The 22889-nt window shown below is 49.2% G+C and overlaps 1 protein-coding gene across 3 annotated transcripts in view; it reads left to right on the forward strand.

Annotated features, from left to right (window-relative positions):
• Window positions 1-22889, forward strand: part of LOC139384186 (ral GTPase-activating protein subunit alpha-2-like) — a 138026-nt gene that overhangs the window by 18267 nt on the left and 96870 nt on the right. For all 3 annotated transcript variants that reach the window (XM_071128905.1, XM_071128904.1, XM_071128906.1), the window contains exons 2-3: window positions 10330-10440; window positions 13708-13757. In XM_071128905.1, coding sequence (XP_070985006.1) covers window positions 10330-10440; window positions 13708-13757 — 161 coding nt within the window. The remainder of the gene's footprint in view (window positions 1-10329; window positions 10441-13707; window positions 13758-22889) is intronic.

Raw genomic sequence — 22889 nt, forward strand, 5'->3', positions numbered from 1 at the left:
CACTATTATATGATCACGGTGGATGAGGAGGCCACATCAGCTGTACCACGACCTCCGTTCCATTGACAGAGAGCTACTTCGCCCCATGGCTTTACCCAGACAGTCAGGAGTTTATCTTCTGTAAATACACTGCTTACAAAAGATGATGCATGTTGCTCAGGCTGTTTTTGGTGCCTTCTACCTTCACAGCCTCTGTCCGTACGTTGCTAAGACCTGGCGTTGGCTGGCTGAGGGCTTTATCAGCTCAACGGCTCCGTGCATCGGTCTATAGAGTCAGCGCTGGTGGTAGCTCTCTGAAAGCACTCCCATTGACCTCATAAGAGACTCCAATTTGACTCAGTGAGATCAACTTCATCGAACCTGGCCAAGGCTTTCGACTCTGTCAATCACCGCATTCTTATCGGCAGACTCAACAGCCTTGGTTTCTCAAATGACTGCCTCGCCTGGTTCACCAACTACTTCTCAGATAGAGTTCAGTGTGTCAAATCGGAGGGCCTGTTGTCCGGACTTCTGGCAGTTTCTATGTATATATCACTGATGTCGCTCGTGCCGTTGGTGATTCTCTGCTCCACCTCTACGCAGACGACACCGTTCTGTATACATCTGGCCCTTCTTTGGACACTGTGTTAACAAACCTCCAGACAAACTTCAATGCCATACAACACTCCTTACGTGGCCTCCAACTGCTCTTAAATGCAAGTAAAACTAAATGCATGCTCTTCAACCGATTGCTGCCTGCCCGACTTGCATCACTACTCTGGACGGTTCTGACTTAGGTATTTGTAGTTGTCCACATATTCTAGGTGTCTGGCTAGACTGTAAACTCTCCTTCCAGACTCACATTAAGCATCTCCAATCCAAAATTAAATCTAGAATCCGCTTCCTATTTCACAACAAAGCATCCTTCACTCATGCTGCCAAACATACCCTTGTAAAACTGACTATCCTACCGATCCTTGACTTCGGTGATGTCATTTACAAAATAGCCTCCAACACTCTACTCAGCAAATTGGATGCAGTCTATCACAGTGCCATCCATTTGATCACTAAAGTCCCATATACTACCTCCAGTTCATCTATAAGTCTTTGCTAGGTAAAGCCCTGCCTTATCTCAGCTCACTGGTCACCATAGCAACACCCACCCGTAGCACAAGCTCCAGCAGGTATATTTCACAGGTCATCCCCAAAGCCAACATTCCCTTTGGCTGCCTTTCCTTCCAGTTCTCTACTGCCAATGACTGGAACGAATTGCAAAAAATATCTCCCGCTCTAACTTTAAACATCAGCTGTCAGAGCAGCTTACCGATGGCTGTGTACAGGTACAATGAATTTGTAAATAGCACACCCAACTACCTCATCCCCATATTATTACTTACTGGGGTGCAAAAGAGCAAGAGGGTATCTTTACATGCACATCATCATCTGCACATCGATCACTCCAGTATTATGTTAAATTGTAATTATTTCACCTCTATGGCCTATTTATTGCCTACCTCCCTACTCTTCTACATTTGCACACACATAGATCTTTCCATTTTTCTTTTCTTTTGTGTTATTGACTGTACGTTTGTTTGTAACTCGGCTGTTGTTTTTGTCGCACTGCTTTGCTTTATCTTGGCTAGGTCGCAGTTGTAAATGAGAACTTATTCTCAACTGGCCTACCTTGTTAAATAAAGGTGAAATAAAAAAAATATATATGATTGACAGCTCAGGGGCTTCAGTGCTGCTCTGCTGGTGTCCCTGGTTCTGGTTCATTTACTATCAGTGGGATCCTCTGTGTGTTAGGCCTCTGAATGACCCTGCTCCTGCTATCCTTAATTTTCTTCCTAGCACTACCCTTTCCCTCCCTGTGAATTGCATCATGTGACAGGCGGTAGTGAAGTTTCCCTCGCTGGTTGCTATGGATTTATCATGAACCTCCTCTTAACGTGGTCCAAAGTCAGCGATTCAGCGCTGCTCTCAGAGGGCTGTGGAGGGGGCGCTCCGAGGGCTGTGGAGGGGGCGCTCCGAGCTGGGTTGCTGCTGGCTGATTGCACCTCTTTTGGGGGGGTGTTTTCTTTCCTCCATTGCTTCTCTCAGGTTGGCTTCCTGGTACTTGGTTTTAAAATAGCTGAGCTGTGGCGGTGTTGAGATTCTGATTTCTTAGCGGTTAGCACACTCGGAGGAGGATGAAGAGGTGAGCTGGCGCCTGCTGTGCCCTACTGATGCCCCCTTGGGGTGACTGTTGTGGATGGACCGGGGTGAAAGAACGGGTGCCTGCTATGTAAGGTGTATGGAATGAATTGAGGACACTGTGGCTGTGTTAGCTAGCAGTTCTGCTCAAGGTTTCCTTGACTGAGGCAGTGACACGGTGACTGAACTGCAGCACAGTACTGTATGGCCTGCCTAGTGACACAGTGACTACTGTCAAGCCTACACTCCTCCAATGGGGGGGGGGGGGGGCTCTCTCTCTCTCTCTCTCTTATCCATCTCTCTCTGGCCCAAGGCACCAGCACTGAATCAAAACCAGAGAAAAAGTATGTTGTTTTAAAATACAATTCTGTCTGTGTGTCTGTCCATCTGTCTCTCTGTCCCTGTCTGTCCGTCTGTCCCTGTCTGTCCGTCTGTCCCTGTCTGTCTCTCTGTCCCTGTCTGTCTCTCTGTCCCTGTCTGTCTGTCCGTCCGTCTGTCTCTCTGTCCCTGTCTGTCTGTCCGTCCGTCTGTCTCTCTGTCCCTGTCTGTCTGTCCGTCTGTCTCTCTGTCCCTGTCTGTCTGTCTGTCCGTCTGTCTCTCTGTCCCTGTCTGTCCCTGCCTGTCTGTCTGTCCCTGCCTGTCCCTGTCCTTGTCTGTCGCTCTGTCCCTCCCTGTCTGTCTCTCTGTCCCTCCCTCTCTGTCCCTGTCTGTCTCTCTGTGTCCCTACCTGCCTGTCCCTGCCTGCCTGCCTGTCTGTCTGTGTCCCTGTCTGCCTGTCTGTCCCTGCCTGTCTGTCCCTGCCTGCCTTTCCCTGTCTGTCTCTGTCCCTGTCTGTCCCTGTCTGTCTCTGTCCCTCTCTGTCTCTCTGGCTGTCTGTTTCTCTCTCTCTCCCTGTGTCTCTGTCCGTCGGTGTCTCTGTCCGTCGGTGTCTCTGTCCGTCGGTGTCTCTGTCAGTCTGTCTCTGTATGTCAGTCTGTCTCTGTATGTCAGTCTGTCTCTGTATGTCAGTCTGTCTCTGTATGTCTGTGTGTCTGTCTCTCTGTATGTCTGTCTCTCTCTCTGTGTGTGGGCCAGAGTGATGGGGGTTTCAGGTAGCTAACCTTGCATCCATCCATCCATCAGCCTCCACATTAGCAGCAGCTCTATGTTGTTGCCCCCAGGCGAGTTAGCCTGGTTAAAGACCCCCCCCCCCCCCCCCCCCGTGCGTGTCTGCTCTATCTCACTCCTCCTGACAGGCGGCCAGAGCAGGGACAGAGCTAGGTCTAAATGCTAATGAGCCTCTGTCACAGGTTGATCAGCCAGGTCCTCCTGTATGAATGTGACATAGCATATTAATGACTCTGCTTGGTGTGAATGGCTCCCGTTCATCTCCCTGCAGCTAGGAAACATTTCACACACGTTTCTACAGTAAATGGCTTCTTGTCGTTATGGCTACAGGAAGTGTTTCAGTTTGAACAGGTTAAGTGTCCAGATGTTTTTACAGTGCAGTGTAAATATCCATGCGGCTTCAGATGACTGGATGACCAGTTCAACGTGATTGGCTAGGCCTAATGCACACGCCAGTGGACCCTTAATCAGTTAGATCACCTCCTAGTTGTAATGTAGGTACCGTTAAACATTCACTAGTATAGAATGTCAACCATGCATGCTTCTCACCCAATTCACTTTCTCCACCAAAAGCATTCGAATTGTGTTAGTGTCTCCGGTCTAGTTGATTTGGTCCGGAGGCATGTCGGAGTGGTCTTGTATTGTTTAACCGTCGATGGCGCTGACGTCACACCGACGCAGACAAGACTCCCGTGTTGACGTGATGTCATGTGACATCCCGAGACCTAGGTGTCAAACAGTCGTGACTTTTTCGATGTTATCTGACGTTTTGGAGCCGGTCGGAGAGAACAGTGAGGATAGACAGTCAGCACTATACATGTCAGCGTGGAGAACATGTTGTGTTTCTCTTCCTGAGTTACCTCCCTTTGAATATTTAATATGGCCATCAGGTATCGGCTCATCTGAATAGCTGTTGCAGGTTGTTATTCATGGGGACTCAACAGCTGCTCTGCTCTGACTGACAACAGGAGATCTTCCAGCACACGATCAGGAACAGTCAGTCGCTTGAAATACTTAGACCCAAGGTAGGATTCCTTTTCGTATTCCGTTGTGATTTCGTAAACAGTTTTTTTTTTTGGGGGGGGGGTTTAATTTTCAGTGTAGAACACTTACTCCGGTAGCCCACTTCTTAACTCCTCTGGGATATGGCCCGTATGTTACTACCTCCCCCTACAGAGTGACTGACTCAATAGTACTCTTGTGGCTTACTATCGTTTAAGATACAAAGCATTAACTATGTGTCCGGTCTGCAATTGCCAAGAGGCGGATTAGCGATTGGCCGAGTGGAATTACAAATAAACTGTTTGGAATAAGAACTGACCCCGGGTCTGTTCTAGAGGTGGACCAATTAATCGGAATGGCCGATTTAATTAGGGTCGATTTCAAGTTTTCATAATCGGAAATCGCTAATTTTGGACACCGATTAAAAAAAATAATAATAATAATTGTATTTTTACACCTTTTATTTAACTAGGCAAGTCAGTTAAGAACACATTCTTATTTTCAATGTTCAGGGGCAGAATGACAGATTTGTACCTTGTCAGCTCGGGGATTCAATCTTGCAACCTTACGGTTAACTAGTCCAACGCGCTAACCACCTGCCTCTCATTGCACTCCACAAGGAGCCTGCCTGTTACGCGAATGCATTAAGCCAAAGTAAGTTGCCAGCTAGCATTAAACTTATCTCATAAAAACAATCAATCAATCATAATCACTAGTTATAACTACACATGGTTGATGATATTACTAGTTTATCTAGCGTGTCCTGCGTTGCATATAATCGATGCGGTGCGCATTCACGAAAAAGGACTGTTGCTCCAACCTAAAACCTAACCATAAACATCAATGCCTTTCTTAAAATCAATACACAGAATATTTTTAAACCTAAATATTTAGCTAAAAGAAATCCAGGTTAGCAGGCAATATTAACCAGGTAAAATTGTGTCACTTCTCTTGCGTTCATTGCACGCAGGGTCAGGGTATATGCAACAGTTTGGACCTCCTGGCTCTTTGCAAACTAATTTGCCAGAATTTTACGTAATTATGACATAACATTGAAGGTTGTGCAATGTAACAGGAATATTTAACTTAGAATTTAGACTTATGGATGCCACCCGTTAGATAAAATATGGAACGGTTCAGTTCAAATCCCCAAACTGACAAGGTACAAATCTGTCATTCTGCCCCTGACAGGCAGTTAACCCACTGTTCCTGAAAATAAGAATTTGTTCTTAACTGACTTGCCTAGTTAAATAAAGGTAAAATAAAATTACAAATAAATGGTAAAAAAAAAAATTGTCCGATTTAATCGGTAGCGGCTTTTTTTGGTGCTCCAATAATCGGTATCGGCCTTGAAAAATCATAATCGATCGACCTCTAGTCTGTCCTCTGCTGTTGAACTTGTCCTGAACTCCTTTAGCCACACTCAACAATCACACCAACACCTTCCTCTCCTCTCTGCTCCTCTGTACTGAGAGAGGTGCTATTGTGTCGGGATCAGTGAAATGTTGGCACTCGCTCACTTCCACACACAAAGGTCTCTCTGAGGAGCAGCAGTCCCTGTTCCCCTCAACAGTGAACAGCAGGACATCTCCTCTCCTCACATATCCATCCATCCGCTGTAACAGTCAGTGCTGTGTGTAGATGACAGCTGAATGGCTGGTGATAGCCACGTTCCCCCTCCTGTTTCATCATGCAGTCAGGCAGCTCAGCTCTGTGTCTCTCTGAAGGATTCAATATAACATCAGCCTCCTGCATTCCCCGGACCTGCAGAACCGGTTCTACGTCTGTCGGCACGGCAACAAGGGAACTGAGAGCCCATTGAGTGGGTGGGGGGGGGGGTCCCACAGGGTTCAATAAAGCCCTACCAAAACTCTTGAAAGCACTAACCGTGCAAAGGAAGTCCATTGAAATGCACCAGTGTAAACAGCAGATCAACAGTACTGTATTGTCTGTGTGGAAGATCTCTTGAGAATTCTTCCCTCTGTCAGAAATCGTCCCGTCTTCTCTGTGAACTTGTCTCTTGCTCCATCCGTCACGCTCCACAACCTGGCGAGAGGGGTTTGGTTTGAGCAGATGGAGAGCAGTGAGTCAATGTGTGAGGTAGAAAGAGCCGGATGACAGGCTCTGATGGGTCTGTGACATGCAGGACGTCAAACAGAAATGATCCAACTCCACGCTTGCACACACACACATACGCACGCACACACACATACGCACGCACACTGCATCGTGTTCAAGGGATAGGCTTAAACACAGATCTAGGTCAATCTATCAAATTCAGATGTTGATGATGGACAGACATGTAAACTATGTTGGTTGTTGACTAGAGCCAGCCAAGTTGGCTAGTCGTTAGAACAAAATGTTTGTTATTGCATGTATGCACACTCTGTGAAGCTACTTTGTTGTCCAAAGAAGAACTCCCTTTGGACAATAAAGGTTAGTGGGTTTAGTGGGTTTAGTGGGGTTAGTGGGTCTCCTGACAGCTGTAGGACAGGAATATGGGAGGAAGTGACCTGGGAATGGCTTTATCACCTGACCAATGACCCGCCGCTTGCACGCGTGCACTCCTTTCTCTTTTATGCTCTCTCTTTCTCACACACACACACACACACACACGCACGAACCTCAAGCCCTCCTGATTCCCTTCTTCCCTGAGGATGTGCCTGCTGGTCTTCTCTCCTCTCCTGTTCTCCCCCAGCAGGCTAAAGGGTTAGTGGGTGGGTACTGCTGCTGATGAGTCAACATGTATTCCTGAGCGGTAGGCAGGAAGCGCTCCAACACAATGAGCAGTGCTGAAAAGTGGACCATGTGAGGGGCTGAGATAAGAGCGCTGCCTTGGCCCTTGGTACTGGGTCTGTACTGTCTTTTGTCACAGAGAATAGAGCTGGTAAGGTGCAGAGCACAGTGTGTGTGTGTTATTATTCCAGCCCCTATCTGAATAGAGACCTTTTGGATTTTCACCTTCAGGGTATTAGACCTGAAAGTTATTCATTAGACCTAGTAGCCTAAGGCTAGCTAAAATGCTCAACGATTTGGCTGGCTCATTGGATCTATTCCTAGATCTACCACTGATTTGTTGTGCCTTATGAAGGCATGCTTCGATTTGGCTGGCGGCTACCCCAACTCGGCTAGTGTGCTCGAATACTCCCTTAAAGAACCTTCACTTGAAAAAAGAAAAGCGGAATTAATACAGTTTGTCTGTTTAAGACCCTGTAGCCAGTACACAGTAGTATATACACACGGTATACAGTAGTATATACACACGGTATACAGTAGCCAGTATACACTTCCTCAAAATAGTCGGAATTCATCTGTTCATTTTAAGAAATCTGTCATAAATTGTGCCGTTTTTGCAAAGGATATCTTAGTTGCACAATTTTGCATCTGACTCGGATGTTTGGTGCAGTATTTCTCAAGTGAACAAAATGTGAATGAGTTCTCTCATTGAATGACAGCAGGCACATTATTGAAGAATTCCTACGGTTGACCAATTGCCAATGGGGACATAGACTTGGGCGTTTGACTTGGGCTTGCCTTGAGAGGAAAAATAAATCAAATGTGTGCCCGAACAGCCCCAAAAAAACCTTGCTGAAGTCCTAAACGAACAAAAACGTCACAAAATGTTATATAATGTATCATAATATATGCACAAACCGTTCCGAACTGTTTTGGCTGTGAAGCACGCAGACAACTTAAAGCAGACACTGAGTTTTGTATTGATGGGCTGAGGTGTGTGTGTGTGTGTGTGTTCTAAGTATGACAGCGTGGTGTGAACTTACAGGACAGTGATTTAGCTCAGTGACTGCATACCAGCACCAGCATACTAAATAAGAGAGGGAGATATGACATGGATGTCGGGAGAGATGCAGTGTTAAGCCCCCCCCCCCAAATGATTCACAATCTTTCGAAAGTGCTTAGTTTGCTAGTGAATGTGTGCAGGAAAGGGTATTATGCCAGTGTGTTATTAGGATCTGAATGGAATTTCCCTTGTTGCGAAATATGACACTTTGTGTGAAGGAGACTTATTTGCCATGCTGTTGTTTTTGGCACACTGCTTAGGGCAGTCAGGTCAAGTGTAATGTTTAACCTGATCGAGTACTCTCTTATTTTTGTAAACATTGCTTAAGGATTTGGAAATCTGTCTATAGCTGGTCGGGGATCTGCAGAATGTAATGAAAGGAGGAGTATGCAGGCTGGAGAATGGTCATCTCTGCTCTACATTTTCTTGTGTTCTCGTCTCCCCCCCCCCTAGTCCCAACATTTCACTGATTTATGTGCTACTGTGTGTTTTTCCCTGTTTTGCTGCCGGTATTAAAAAGGACAGTGTCACATGGGAATGCCGTATAAAATGGGCTACTCTGCTTCTTCTGTCGTTTTGTTGTTGTTATTGTGGTGCTGCATTTCCACTCTGTTGCAGATGATTGTGAGAATATATATTTTGTTTTACCTTAATTTAACTAGGCAAGTCAGTTAAGAACAAATTCTTATTTTCAATGACTGCCTAGGAACAGTGGGTTAACTGCCTGTTCAGGGGCAGAACGACAGATTTGTACCTAGCTCGGGGGTTTGAACTTGCAACCTTCCGGTTACTAGTCCAACGCTCTAACCACTAGGCTACCCTGCCGCCCCGAATAAGGCCTGTCTTTCGATTCAATCAGAGCTGCAGTCAGATTAACCTGAGAACTAAGGACAAGAGCAGCTCCTGTCTCATCCAGGACCATTTACTCTGTGATGGCCGTTGTTTGCCTTTAACTGTGGGCCAGATCCATGGAACACCGGTTCAAACTTTATTGCCAGGGCGATATCCATGATTCTTCATTATCTGTGTTTTAATCTGGGGGCAAACATAAATCACAAGACAGACTGTCATTGTCCCACAGTGGCTGGCTGGATACAACTACCAGCAGTCCCCCTGAGCCATTTACTGGAGACTATCTGGGCTTGGTTCGGGCCTTCGGGCCTCGTCCAGTTGACTGGTGGTTGATGGTGTATTGAACACAACTGAGGACCAGGACAGACTAGAGCCTCAACAGAAGGTGAATCTTAATTGCTCAATTAGGGGGAAGAAGTCTAATTGGTTTACATCCAACATGATGACATTCTAGCCTGGTCGCAGAGCGATGTGCTTTTTAGTCATCTTTGTCATGTTTTTTTTTAGCATGCCAGCGAATACAAGAAGACTTGGCTGAAGAATAGATCTGCTAGCAGGCTAGAGCTAGCCAAGACCTACTGTGCATGTATGACTGCTGGTCCTGTTCCCCCAGACATCACCTGAGGTCAACATGCCTCGACCCTGGCCTTGGAAACCTCTACACTCTCTCCCCATCTCCATAACAGATCACCCTCAACCACCAGCACAGCACCGCTCACACACTACACATGGCTAAGAGCTTTTACAGTTTGGTGAGCTATTAGTTTCATTTCAACTAATTTAACAAACAAACAAAGACAAAAAGCCATCGTTGAATCAAGGTGTTATGCAGAGGATTGGAGGAGAGTTGTAGGTTAAAGTAAGGTTGTCCCAGATTCTGGAATTGGACACAGCTTGCGCTAGTGAAGTCCCGTTGACAGATGTGTAATGGGCCTGTCCTTATAGAGCGAGGCCTACGCTCTGTTGAAATTCTATGGCTCTGCCCTCCCCTGTACCTCAGTATGTCCCTGCTCATCAGTGATGCTCCTTGGGGATTCCGTCCTCCACGTGTATCCCCCCCCCCCTTAATGATCTACACCATTTAAACAGACAGCATCCACAGAGTTAACCGCTTTCTTTATAGCATGGTGGGCTAGCCTAATTAGACGGTTTCCCTCTCAAACCCCTTGGTGTGCTGTTATGTAAATCCTCACATCCGCTGAATTACCAAGGATGTTTAAGCTTCTGATTTATGTATGACAACATATGTTTGATTGAGACACGGGAGAGAATTATGGGTACTCTTCTCACTGGAATCTTTCATTGTAATGGCAGCGATTTTTACATTTTGGCCAGTTTCACTAAACAACAATCCTTGTGATTTGTTGATCTGACAGTGTGTTTGTTTCCTTTTGCAGATATCATTGAGAAGAGTGAATTGAAGACCTTCTTCGAAAGCAACTGTTCGCAGATTTATTTTATCTTCTATGAAAATTTCATTACACTGGAAAGTAACTTAAAGCAAAAAGGTAAGGAAGGGTGTGCTGTGTGTGTGTGTGTTTTAAAACAGGGCCTATGACTACTACCCCAGTAGGAGAGTGTATAACTAGCTGGGTAAAGACGTTTTCAGCTCGTTCAGAGCCGGTGTGTTCAATTCTGCAGGGGGGGTTGTAGTTTTCATTCCATGACTTTCCTTAGCTGTTCAAAGCCAATTAGAGTAACATAAATTCAGATCTGGTATTACATTGCAGCAGGTTAATGATTTGTGTGCAACCAAGGTGATGATCAGTGATTTTGGGACCATTCAGAGGTGAAAAAGACAACTAGCAAGACGAGGCACAAAACCCTAAATCAAATCGAGCTTTATTTATATAATGCATTTCAAACATGAATGCAATACAATGTACTTCACAGGGAAAGCTACTTAAATAAAAAATTATATACATTTACTACACAACAAACATGAGGATAAAAAAAATGAAAGCATCACAATAAAAACTGAAAGACTAGAAAAGCTAAAAATATGTTTTAAGATCTCTTTTAAATATGTCCACAGTTTCGGCCTCCCCCAGGTTCTGGCAGGCTATTCCAGAGGCTGGGAGCATAGTAACTAAAGGCTGTCTCTCCATGCCTCTTGGTTCTAGGCTTTGGTAAAGTTAAAAGGCCAGTGCCAGAGGACCCTGTATGTACTACATGTTCAAATTTAATTTAACACCACCTCAGCCCACAGTGGGGATTCTGGGGAACTATAGGAATGTCATTATTTTACGGTTTGTTTCATACTGTTGAAGTCGGAAGTTTACAAACACTTAGGTTGGAGTCATTAAAACTTGTTTTTCAACCACTCCACAAATTTCTTGTAAACAAACTATAGTTTTGGCAAGTCTGTTGTGTCATGGGCAAAGTAGATTTCCTAAGTAATTTTTCCCCAAAATGTTTACAGACGGATTATTTAACTTATAATTCACTGTATCACAATTCCAGTGGGTCAGAGGTTTACATACAAAGTTGACTGTGCCTTTAAACAGCTTGGAAAATTCCAGAAAACGATGTCATGGCTTTGACATAATTTGAGTCAATTGGAGGTATACCTGTGGATGTATTTCAAGACCTATCTTCAAACTCAGTGCCGCTTTGCTTGACATCATGGGAAAATCTAAAGAAATCAGCCAAGACCTCAGAAAACAAATTGTAGACCTCCACAAGTCTGGTTCATCCTTGGGGGCAATTTCCAAACGCCTGAAGGTACCACGTTTATCTGTACAAACAATAGTACACCAGTATAAACACCATGGGACCACGCAGCTGTCATACCACTCAGGAAGGAGATGCGTTCTGTCTCCTAGAGATGAACGTACTTTGGTATGAAAAGTGCAAATCAATCCCAGAACAACAGCAAAGGGCCTTGTGAAGATGCTGGAGGAAACGGGTACAAAAGTATCTATATCCACAGTAAAACGACTCCTATATCAATATAACCTGAAGGCCGCTCAGCAAGAAAGGGTCCTGGGAAAGAACATTTTAAATGCCCCCCTCTTGGCATCAGAGAGAACATGTTGCAGTTTCCAATCTAATTTCCCGCAATTCTACACATGTTGCCTTGGTGCAGAGAACAACATTTTTGGCGAATACAGGAAGAATGGAGTTGAGGAAATTAATCAATGATTGAGTGCTGTGGATACCAATATCCCTGTGAGCCTCCCAGGCCCATGTTGTGCATCTCAGGGTTTAAGAACATAAATTGTGGATGAATAATATTATATTGTACCTGTTACGGTTTTCTTTCTCCTCTTCCTCTGAAGAGGTGTAGCAGGGATCGGACCAAAATGCAGCGTGGTTATTTGTATACATCTTTAATAAAGATGAAAAACACGAACAGTATACAAAAACAACAAACGTGAAAAAACCTGAACAGCCTATCTGGTGCAAACAGAGACAGGAACAATCACCCACGAAACACTTAAAGAATATGGCTGCCTAAATATGGTTCCCAATCAGAGACAACGATAAACACCTGCCTCTGATTGAGAACCACTCCAGACAGCCATAGACTTTTCCAGACAACCCTACTAACCACAATCCCATACCTACAACAAATCTCTAGACAAAACACACCACATAAAATAACCCATGTCACACCCTGGCCTGACCAAAATAATAAAGAAAACACAAAATACTAAGACCAGGGCGTGACAGTACCCTACAAACTTTTTAGTTTGTTGCTAGCAATATTCTGGATGCAGACCTCTGCAAACCCTGGATTAGTATTGCTGGGAGCTAATAATAACCTAGAAAGTGCATCACAGCACAGTACATTTCCCAGAACCCTCTCCTTCTCAGAACACATACCACACTCCACACTGACATTACTCCTTGAGTTTAGTGCAGGATTCTCAGAGACGTACTCTAGGTAAACTTGTTTAGATAGAGGGAGGAGAACAGAGAAGAGCTTGATCTGGCCCGTTATCTAACCCAAGGTGGCGCTACACTACCCTCCGATCTAAGTGCTTAGTGGGTACGGCACAGCCAGGGGTGGTTTCTGGACAGGGCCTTCTCTCCCCCCCTGCTGTCAGTCTGTTTGTTGATGAATGGGCTCTGTAACGCACACCCCTCTGTGGGTCCTCTCCCCAAGTCCCCTTCCAGCACTTACCGAGCCCTGCGTGACTACCCCCATGTTTAATGCATGCTCCATCGTAGGGCCTTCAATAATTAACCCCCTCCACTTTCCCCATTCTCACTACTCTTTAAAGCACTGTTCTGATGACATGGTTGAGAGGGATGACTTCAGCTTCCGTGTTGTCCTCCTCACAGCTTCAGCCCCTAGCTCTATTTTGATCATGACCTTGGGAGGAAGTGACCGTCGGTATACCAGCAGCTGCCTCATTGTAGTGCTCATAACTCGTAGAGATCTTTTACTTACACACACACACACACACACACACTGTGAAGGGTTTATAGTACACAGGCAAGATCATGAAAGTCGCACAACTGTCAGGGCTTTGGAATGATGAAGTACGTTAGTCACATTCATCCTGGCCCTAGAGAGCTGCAGGGTCTGCCAGTTCTCATCCAAGTCAATATATCTCACTTCATTGTAAGAGAGAACTCGCATCCCCAGTGTTGTGATCAATTAGGACTTACAAAAGTGATCTGGATGATAATCAGATGCTGGACTACAGAAGGAAGTTTGGAAACCACTGAAGTGAAATGAACTACACATTTCTGATAGGTTCCAAACCCCAATGTTGAACTGTCTTTCCTCTTATGGATGAAACTGACTCTTTTCTCTCTTTCAGGGAACAAATCTCAGAGGGAGGAGCTGGACTCTATCCTCTTTATTTTTGAAGTAAGTTGCTGTACCTTTCTGTTCTGAATCATGTTGATGGTTCCCTGTCTGATGTCTAGTGACAGTTCCAGCCGTAGACATGGATCAGATCTGTCTCTGTGTTTACGGCATTTCAACCTGTTTACTCAGCTCTGCAGTCAGCTGAAGGGAGGGGCCAACACCGTTTCCTTGGTGCTAATTCGACCCGCCTGCCTACTTCCTGAATTGACCTCAAATAGAAAAGGAAAGGGGGTTGTTAAGGAATAAATAGACCCTGCTTGATTGTTTTTCACCAGTGTTGAAGGCTGCACACAGATATGGCAAAAACCTTGCTGTGTACTGTATTCATTTGCAGGGTTTTTGTTCAGTAGAGATGAGTGTTGCGTGGGCTACATGGTTTATAAACAGCTTGACTGATGTCATTCTCCAGTCTGGTGCTTCTCCTGGAGGTTAAAGTCCCCCACCTTGTTTTCCCACCTGACTCAAACAGCAGCTCCAGTTTCCAATACAAACAGGCAGTTTCCAATACAAACAATACAAGCTGTCAGTCTCTAGAAGAGAGGTGGAGAGAAGCTAGAAGAGAGCATATGTCAAGGTCCTTTCAGTGGAAATGGAGTCTGTGTGTGAGGGGAGTGTTCTTCTCACTGTGTCGACAGAGGTAATTCTAGCAGGGCAGGACAGAGGAAGAGGAGCCCAGGGCTGTGGTCTGGACATGGGCCCACTGGTCTCTCAGTGTGAGATCGAGGCTTAACGGTGTCAGCAGGCCATATACTCTACTCCAGGGACGGGCAACTGGCAGCCACTGTGTCCAGTTCAGATTTGTTGTGGCCCCCACTCCAGTCCAAGTTGCCTGTCCCTTCTCCAATCTGTCTGAGAGCTACCCAGGCATCTTCAACGTATTATCATTTTACACAAAATGTATCCCCATATGTGGACTGCGTTTGGCTTGTTATTCGCAAACTGACGGGTGTGAGGTGCAGAACATGCTATATATATTGTGCTAAATTAGCATGCTCGTATCGCAGGTGTATGTGATATCCTGTGTTATTGACAGTCAGCTGCTTACAGTCTTTCTCCTGTATTGACTGTTGAGCGAGAACTTCACCAACGGAGTTCAAACTGTATTTGTCATACCTGACTTGCACCTGACTGAACTCCTCTCTCCGTACATTTTAAAAACCTGGGCTCCAGTCAAGCTGACATCCAACCCGGTATTGACAGGAAGTGCGCTCTGTCTGTTCATGTGGCACGAAGCTAGGCTTCAGTCTGGCTTTCTCTGCCTCCCTCCACAGCATGAGAAGTCTGTCTCCCTCTACACGCGCCCAGTCATATGGCCTCGGATTCCACATGCCTTTAAAAAAAATATTTCTAGGTTATCCTTTGAAAAATAACTAATATTGAAAGCAGCTTAACCCAAGAGTGTTCCCCTTTAGCCCCGTGTGCTTTTACAGTGTGCCGAGAAGATAAGCTCACTGAGTAGTGTGTACAGGACCGATACGAACAGCTTTGATCCTCAACTGACACACTGTCTTCCCTTCTCTCTGAGCTGCCAGATTAGACATGTTGGATCGTACGTGGCTGTTTATAACAGTACGGACTTGATATACCAGGTCTATCTGCGAGCGTACGCCTGGCACCTATGGGTGTCGTTTTGTGTTCGGCCCCCAAAGAAAGCATTCACTTCACAGTGTAATGGGATAGATTTGTACAGTAGAAAAGGCCTGGAAATACGTTCCCAGAAGAAGGTTTTGAAGGTGTGCACAGGTTTATTTTTATTTCCTTCTGTTCTCAAGGGAGGGCATGTGCCTGTTGTCGGGGCCCTTCTGTTCTCAAGGGAGGGCATGTGCCTGTTGTCGGGGCCCTTCTGTTCTCAAGGGAGGGCATGTGCCTGTTGTCGGGGCCCTTCTGTTCTCAAGGGAGGGCATGTGCCTGTTGTCGGGGCCCTTCTGTTCTCAAGGGAGGGCATGTGCCTGTTGTCGGGGCCCTTCTGTTCTCAAGGGAGGGCATGTGCCTGTTGTCGGGGCCCTTCTGTTCTCAAGGGAGGGCATGTGCCTGTTGTCGGGGCCCTTCTGTTCTCAAGGGAGGGCATGTGCCTGTTGTCGGGGCCCTTCTGTTCTCAAGGGAGGGCATGTGCCTGTTGTCGGGGCCCTTCTGTTCTCAAGGGAGGGCATGTGCCTGTTGTCGGGGCCCTTCTGTTCTCAAGGGAGGGCATGTGCCTGTTGTCGGGGCCCTTCTGTTCTCAAGGGAGGGCATGTGCCTGTTGTCGGGGCCCTTCTGTTCTCAAGGGAGGGCATGTGCCTGTTGTCGGGGCCCTTCTGTTCTCAAGGGAGGGCATGTGCCTGTTGTCGGGGCCCTTCTGTTCTCAAGGGAGGGCATGTGCCTGTTGTCGGGGCCCTTCTGTTCTCAAGGGAGGGCATGTGCCTGTTGTCGGGGCCCTTCTGTTCTCAAGGGAGGGCATGTGCCTGTTGTCGGGGCCCTTCTGTTCTCAAGGGAGGGCATGTGCCTGTTGTCGGGGCCCTTCTGTTCTCAAGGGAGGGCATGTGCCTGTTGTCGGGGCCCTTCTGTTCTCAAGGGAGGGCATGTGCCTGTTGTCGGGGCCCTTCTGTTCTCAAGGGAGGGCATGTGCCTGTTGTCGGGGCCCTTCTGTTCTCAAGGGAGGGCATGTGCCTGTTGTCGGGGCCCTTCTGTTCTCAAGGGAGGGCATGTGCCTGTTGTCGGGGCCCTTCTGTTCTCAAGGGAGGGCATGTGCCTGTTGTCGGGGCCCTTCTGTTCTCAAGGGAGGGCATGTGCCTGTTGTCGGGGCCCTTCTGTTCTCAAGGGAGGGCATGTGCCTGTTGTCGGGGCCCTTCTGTTCTCAAGGGAGGGCATGTGCCTGTTGTCGGGGCCCTTCTGTTCTCAAGGGAGGGCATGTGCCTGTTGTCGGGGCCCTTCTGTTCTCAAGGGAGGGCATGTGCCTGTTGTCGGGGCCCTTCTGTTCTCAAGGGAGGGCATGTGCCTGTTGTCGGGGCCCTTCTGTTCTCAAGGGAGGGCATGTGCCTGTTGTCGGGGCCCTTCTGTTCTCAAGGGAGGGCATGTGCCTGTTGTCGGGGCCCTTCTGTTCTCAAGGGAGGGCATGTGCCTGTTGTCGGGGCCCTTCTGTTCTCAAGGGAGGGCATGTGCCTGTTGTCGGGGCCCTTCTGTTCTCAAGGGAGGGCATGTGCCTGTTGTCGGGGCCCTTCTGTTCTCAAGGGAGGGCATGTGCCTGTTGTCGGGGCCCTTCTGTTCTCAAGGGAGGGCATGTGCCTGTTGTCGGGGCCCTTCTGTTCTCAAGGGAGGGCATGTGCCTGTTGTCGGGGCCCTTCTGTTCTCAAGGGAGGGCATGTGCCTGTTGTCGGGGCCCTTCTGTTCTCAAGGGAGGGCATGTGCCTGTTGTCGGGGCCCTTCTGTTCTCAAGGGAGGGCATGTGCCTGTTGTCGGGGCCCTTCTGTTCTCAAGGGAGGGCATGTGCCTGTTGTCGGGGCCCTTCTGTTCTCAAGGGAGGGCATGTGCCTGTTGTCGGGGCCCTTCTGTTCTCAAGGGAGGGCATGTGCCTGTTGTCGGGGCCCTTCTGTTCTCAAGGGAGGGCATGTGCCTGTTGTCGGGGCCCTTCTGTTCTCAAGGGAGGGCATGTGCCTGTTGTCGGGGCCCTTCTGTTCTCAAGGGAGGGCATGTGCCTGTTGTCGGGGCCCTTCTGTTCTCAAGGGAGGGCATGTGCCTGTTGTCGGGGCCCTTCTGTTCTCAAGGGAGGGCATGTGCCTGTTGTCGGGGCCCTTCTGTTCTCAAGGGAGGGCATGTGCCTGTTGTCGGGGCCCTTCTGTTCTCAAGGGAGGGCATGTGCCTGTTGTCGGGGCCCTTCTGTTCTCAAGGGAGGGCATGTGCCTGTTGTCGGGGCCCTTCTGTTCTCAAGGGAGGGCATGTGCCTGTTGTCGGGGCCCTTCTGTTCTCAAGGGAGGGCATGTGCCTGTTGTCGGGGCCCTTCTGTTCTCAAGGGAGGGCATGTGCCTGTTGTCGGGGCCCTTCTGTTCTCAAGGGAGGGCATGTGCCTGTTGTCGGGGCCCTTCTGTTCTCAAGGGAGGGCATGTGCCTGTTGTCGGGGCCCTTCTGTTCTCAAGGGAGGGCATGTGCCTGTTGTCGGGGCCCTTCTGTTCTCAAGGGAGGGCATGTGCCTGTTGTCGGGGCCCTTCTGTTCTCAAGGGAGGGCATGTGCCTGTTGTCGGGGCCCTTCTGTTCTCAAGGGAGGGCATGTGCCTGTTGTCGGGGCCCTTCTGTTCTCAAGGGAGGGCATGTGCCTGTTGTCGGGGCCCTTCTGTTCTCAAGGGAGGGCATGTGCCTGTTGTCGGGGCCCTTCTGTTCTCAAGGGAGGGCATGTGCCTGTTGTCGGGGCCCTTCTGTTCTCAAGGGAGGGCATGTGCCTGTTGTCGGGGCCCTTCTGTTCTCAAGGGAGGGCATGTGCCTGTTGTCGGGGCCCTTCTGTTCTCAAGGGAGGGCATGTGCCTGTTGTCGGGGCCCTTCTGTTCTCAAGGGAGGGCATGTGCCTGTTGTCGGGGCCCTTCTGTTCTCAAGGGAGGGCATGTGCCTGTTGTCGGGGCCCTTCTGTTCTCAAGGGAGGGCATGTGCCTGTTGTCGGGGCCCTTCTGTTCTCAAGGGAGGGCATGTGCCTGTTGTCGGGGCCCTTCTGTTCTCAAGGGAGGGCATGTGCCTGTTGTCGGGGCCCTTCTGTTCTCAAGGGAGGGCATGTGCCTGTTGTCGGGGCCCTTCTGTTCTCAAGGGAGGGCATGTGCCTGTTGTCGGGGCCCTTCTGTTCTCAAGGGAGGGCATGTGCCTGTTGTCGGGGCCCTTCTGTTCTCAAGGGAGGGCATGTGCCTGTTGTCGGGGCCCTTCTGTTCTCAAGGGAGGGCATGTGCCTGTTGTCGGGGCCCTTCTGTTCTCAAGGGAGGGCATGTGCCTGTTGTCGGGGCCCTTCTGTTCTCAAGGGAGGGCATGTGCCTGTTGTCGGGGCCCTTCTGTTCTCAAGGGAGGGCATGTGCCTGTTGTCGGGGCCCTTCTGTTCTCAAGGGAGGGCATGTGCCTGTTGTCGGGGCCCTTCTGTTCTCAAGGGAGGGCATGTGCCTGTTGTCGGGGCCCTTCTGTTCTCAAGGGAGGGCATGTGCCTGTTGTCGGGGCCCTTCTGTTCTCAAGGGAGGGCATGTGCCTGTTGTCGGGGCCCTTCTGTTCTCAAGGGAGGGCATGTGCCTGTTGTCGGGGCCCTTCTGTTCTCAAGGGAGGGCATGTGCCTGTTGTCGGGGCCCTTCTGTTCTCAAGGGAGGGCATGTGCCTGTTGTCGGGGCCCTTCTGTTCTCAAGGGAGGGCATGTGCCTGTTGTCGGGGCCCTTCTGTTCTCAAGGGAGGGCATGTGCCTGTTGTCGGGGCCCTTCTGTTCTCAAGGGAGGGCATGTGCCTGTTGTCGGGGCCCTTCTGTTCTCAAGGGAGGGCATGTGCCTGTTGTCGGGGCCCTTCTGTTCTCAAGGGAGGGCATGTGCCTGTTGTCGGGGCCCTTCTGTTCTCAAGGGAGGGCATGTGCCTGTTGTCGGGGGCCAAGGGAGGGCATGTGCCTGTTGTCGGGGCCCTTCTGTTCTCAAGGGAGGGCATGTGCCTGTTGTCGGGGCCCTTCTGTTCTCAAGGGAGGGCATGTGCCTGTTGTCGGGGCCCTTCTGTTCTCAAGGGAGGGCATGTGCCTGTTGTCGGGGCCCTTCTGTTCTCAAGGGAGGGCATGTGCCTGTTGTCGGGGCCCTTCTGTTCTCAAGGGAGGGCATGTGCCTGTTGTCGGGGCCCTTCTGTTCTCAAGGGAGGGCATGTGCCTGTTGTCGGGGCCCTTCTGTTCTCAAGGGAGGGCATGTGCCTGTTGTCGGGGCCCTTCTGTTCTCAAGGGAGGGCATGTGCCTGTTGTCGGGGCCCTTCTGTTCTCAAGGGAGGGCATGTGCCTGTTGTCGGGGCCCTTCTGTTCTCAAGGGAGGGCATGTGCCTGTTGTCGGGGCCCTTCTGTTCTCAAGGGAGGGCATGTGCCTGTTGTCGGGGCCCTTCTGTTCTCAAGGGAGGGCATGTGCCTGTTGTCGGGGCCCTTCTGTTCTCAAGGGAGGGCATGTGCCTGTTGTCGGGGCCCTTCTGTTCTCAAGGGAGGGCATGTGCCTGTTGTCGGGGCCCTTCTGTTCTCAAGGGAGGGCATGTGCCTGTTGTCGGGGCCCTTCTGTTCTCAAGGGAGGGCATGTGCCTGTTGTCGGGGCCCTTCTGTTCTCAAGGGAGGGCATGTGCCTGTTGTCGGGGCCCTTCTGTTCTCAAGGGAGGGCATGTGCCTGTTGTCGGGGCCCTTCTGTTCTCAAGGGAGGGCATGTGCCTGTTGTCGGGGCCCTTCTGTTCTCAAGGGAGGGCATGTGCCTGTTGTCGGGGCCCTTCTGTTCTCAAGGGAGGGCATGTGCCTGTTGTCGGGGCCCTTCTGTTCTCAAGGGAGGGCATGTGCCTGTTGTCGGGGCCCTTCTGTTCTCAAGGGAGGGCATGTGCCTGTTGTCGGGGCCCTTCTGTGCTGTGTCTTTGTACTCTTACTTTTGGATCAGATTCAAATTGCCGACATCTTGTGCTGGGAACTGCAATACCCCTAGTACTGTAGCAGGTCTGTATCATCAGTTTTAGTTAGACTCGTCCATCAACCATAAAGTCATCCCCAGACAGCACAGAGGTGGGTGTGTGACTGGATGACTGCAAGGATAAAGCCATTAGTGACTCCACACTTTGTGACACACTTTATCATTCGGTTTGACAGACGGGCCAAGAATAAAGAATCTCTCTGCCTTCAATAACCCACTTCATGAATTCATCCCTGTAAGTCTCCCGATACCTCACTAAAGGTAGCAAGCTCCTAGCTCCAGTTGTCTCCCCTCTTCAAGCTCCTAGCTCCAGTTGTCTCACCTCTCCAAGCTCCTAGCTCCAGTTGTCTCACCTCTCCAAGCTCCTAGCTCCAGTTGTCTCCCCTCTCCAAGCTCCTAGCTCCAGTTGTCTCCCCTCCAAGCTCTTAGCTCCAGTTGTCTCCCCTCCAAGCTCCTAGCTCCAGTTGTCTCACCTCTCCAAGCTCCTAGCTCCAGTTGTCTCACCTCTCCAAGCTCCTAGTTCCAGTTGTCTCCCCTCTCCAAGCTCCTAGCTCCAGTTGTCTCTGCTCTACAAGCTACTAGCTCCAGTTGTCTCCGCTCTCCAAGGAAAGATGAGAAACTAGGCTACAGATTCCCCATCCATCAAACTAAGACCCCATCTCTGGGCCTGCTTGACGTGTCCCCATCGTGTTATTGTTTTGACCTGGCTGTGCTGTGGAGATGACCTTACTGTCACCGTGGTGCGGTATGTGAGCCCGCTTTTCTGAGGGTGTTTTGGGTGGGGGGTCATCCTCTGTGTAGCAGAGCCTGCTAGAGGGGTAATGGGTTTTTCTGTTCTCCCTCAACGCAGCACCCCCACCCCCTGCCGTCATCTCCCGCCACCTCCCTGCCTTCTCTGTGTGTGGTGGCATTGTCAGGGGCAGCTTGCGCTGTTGCACTGGTGTGTAGTGTGTGTGGTTACACCACGGTATGATGAGGCGCAGAGAGCCTGTGTACTGCTCTTCATGCCACAGACACAGAATGTCATAGCATACCTGTACATCTGCCCTTCAATACACAGTTAAAGAGTTCAGTAACCAGCCTAATCAATACCTGCCCCTGGCAATACCGAACCGTTGTCAAGGCCGTCCCTTATTCAGTCCATGTTTTGGACAACCTATTAGTGCCACAGTCAAATGCCTGTTTTCTCTTGAATGATCTCACGCACAGATCTAATGCACAACAGCAATGGACCGAGTCCTCTCAGCCAGACGCATCACATTAACCGCGTATCACACGTTCAAAGGCAACCGTCAGAGGAGATGTCGCAGCGTGACATAGAAGCTGAGGACAGAGGGCTGCTGGCCTGCGCTACACGCTGCGTGTTTGCGAAGTCATGCTGTGAATACCACCTCTGTTGAACTTGATCGACCCTGGCTGCCTCCCATGAAACACTTGCCTGCCTTCACTCTCAGATTGGCAGTGGGCATAACGGCTGCTTTCTCCCAGCCCTGGCCTGCCTCTCCCCATCACTTCCTCACTTTCCTCTGTGTCTTCACTGCCGAGAGGGAGCAGGCTTTGGCTAGGCCACTGCAGCGGACACTACACTCTAGAATAGGTACTCACTGACTGCACAGTATCTGCCCCTAGCCTACAAGTGGGCTAATCAGTCAATGACAACGTCCTTGCAGTTGTTCATATGTCGAGGCCACACTGGATGTAGATGCTTTAGGTTGTGTGTGTGTGAACACCTTCCTAATATTGAGTTGCACCCCGTTTTGGCCTTAGAATAGCCTCAATTGGTCGGGGAATGGACTCTACAATGTTGACTCCAATGCTTCCCACAGTTGTCAAGTTGGTTGGATGTCCTGTGGGTGGTGGACCATTCTTGATACACACGGGAAACTGTTGAGCCTGTAAAACCCAGCAGCGTTGCAGTTCTTGACGCACTCAAAACGGTGCGCCTGGCACCTACTACCATACCCCGTTCAGAGGCACTTCAATCTTTTGTCTTGCCCATTCACCCTCTGAATGGCACACATACACAGTCCACGGCTTGTCTCAAGGCTTACAAATTATTATTTAACCTGTCTCCTCCCCTTCATCTATACTGATTTGAAGTGGATTTAGCAGGTGACATCAATAGGGGATCATAGCTTCACCTGGATTCACCTGGTCAGTCTGTGTCGTGGAAGAAGAGGTGTTCATGCATGTTTTGTACAGTCAGTGTAGATACAGAACATCAGCATCAGTCTTCACACTAATTACAGATCATTTCCTGCTGTACTGACAAATTGCAGCACATTTGAGTAGGTGGATGAGGAACAGTTGAGGAACGCTGTGGGAGAGCGGCACTAAATACAGCAAGTGTATGTAGGTGGAAGTCATGGGACATCGCTCTAGACCTCTGGCATCATTGTCACAAGACGGGAGCTCTGTGGTCACATGACAGGACTCCCAGACCCACTGACTCATGGTTATTTACCCTCCCTCATGGCAGAGGTGACGGGTCAGTGGACAGGACATCATTGGAAATTCG

The sequence above is a fragment of the Oncorhynchus clarkii genome, chromosome 25, assembly GCF_045791955.1.
Source record: "Oncorhynchus clarkii lewisi isolate Uvic-CL-2024 chromosome 25, UVic_Ocla_1.0, whole genome shotgun sequence".
NCBI lineage: Eukaryota > Metazoa > Chordata > Actinopteri > Salmoniformes > Salmonidae > Oncorhynchus > Oncorhynchus clarkii.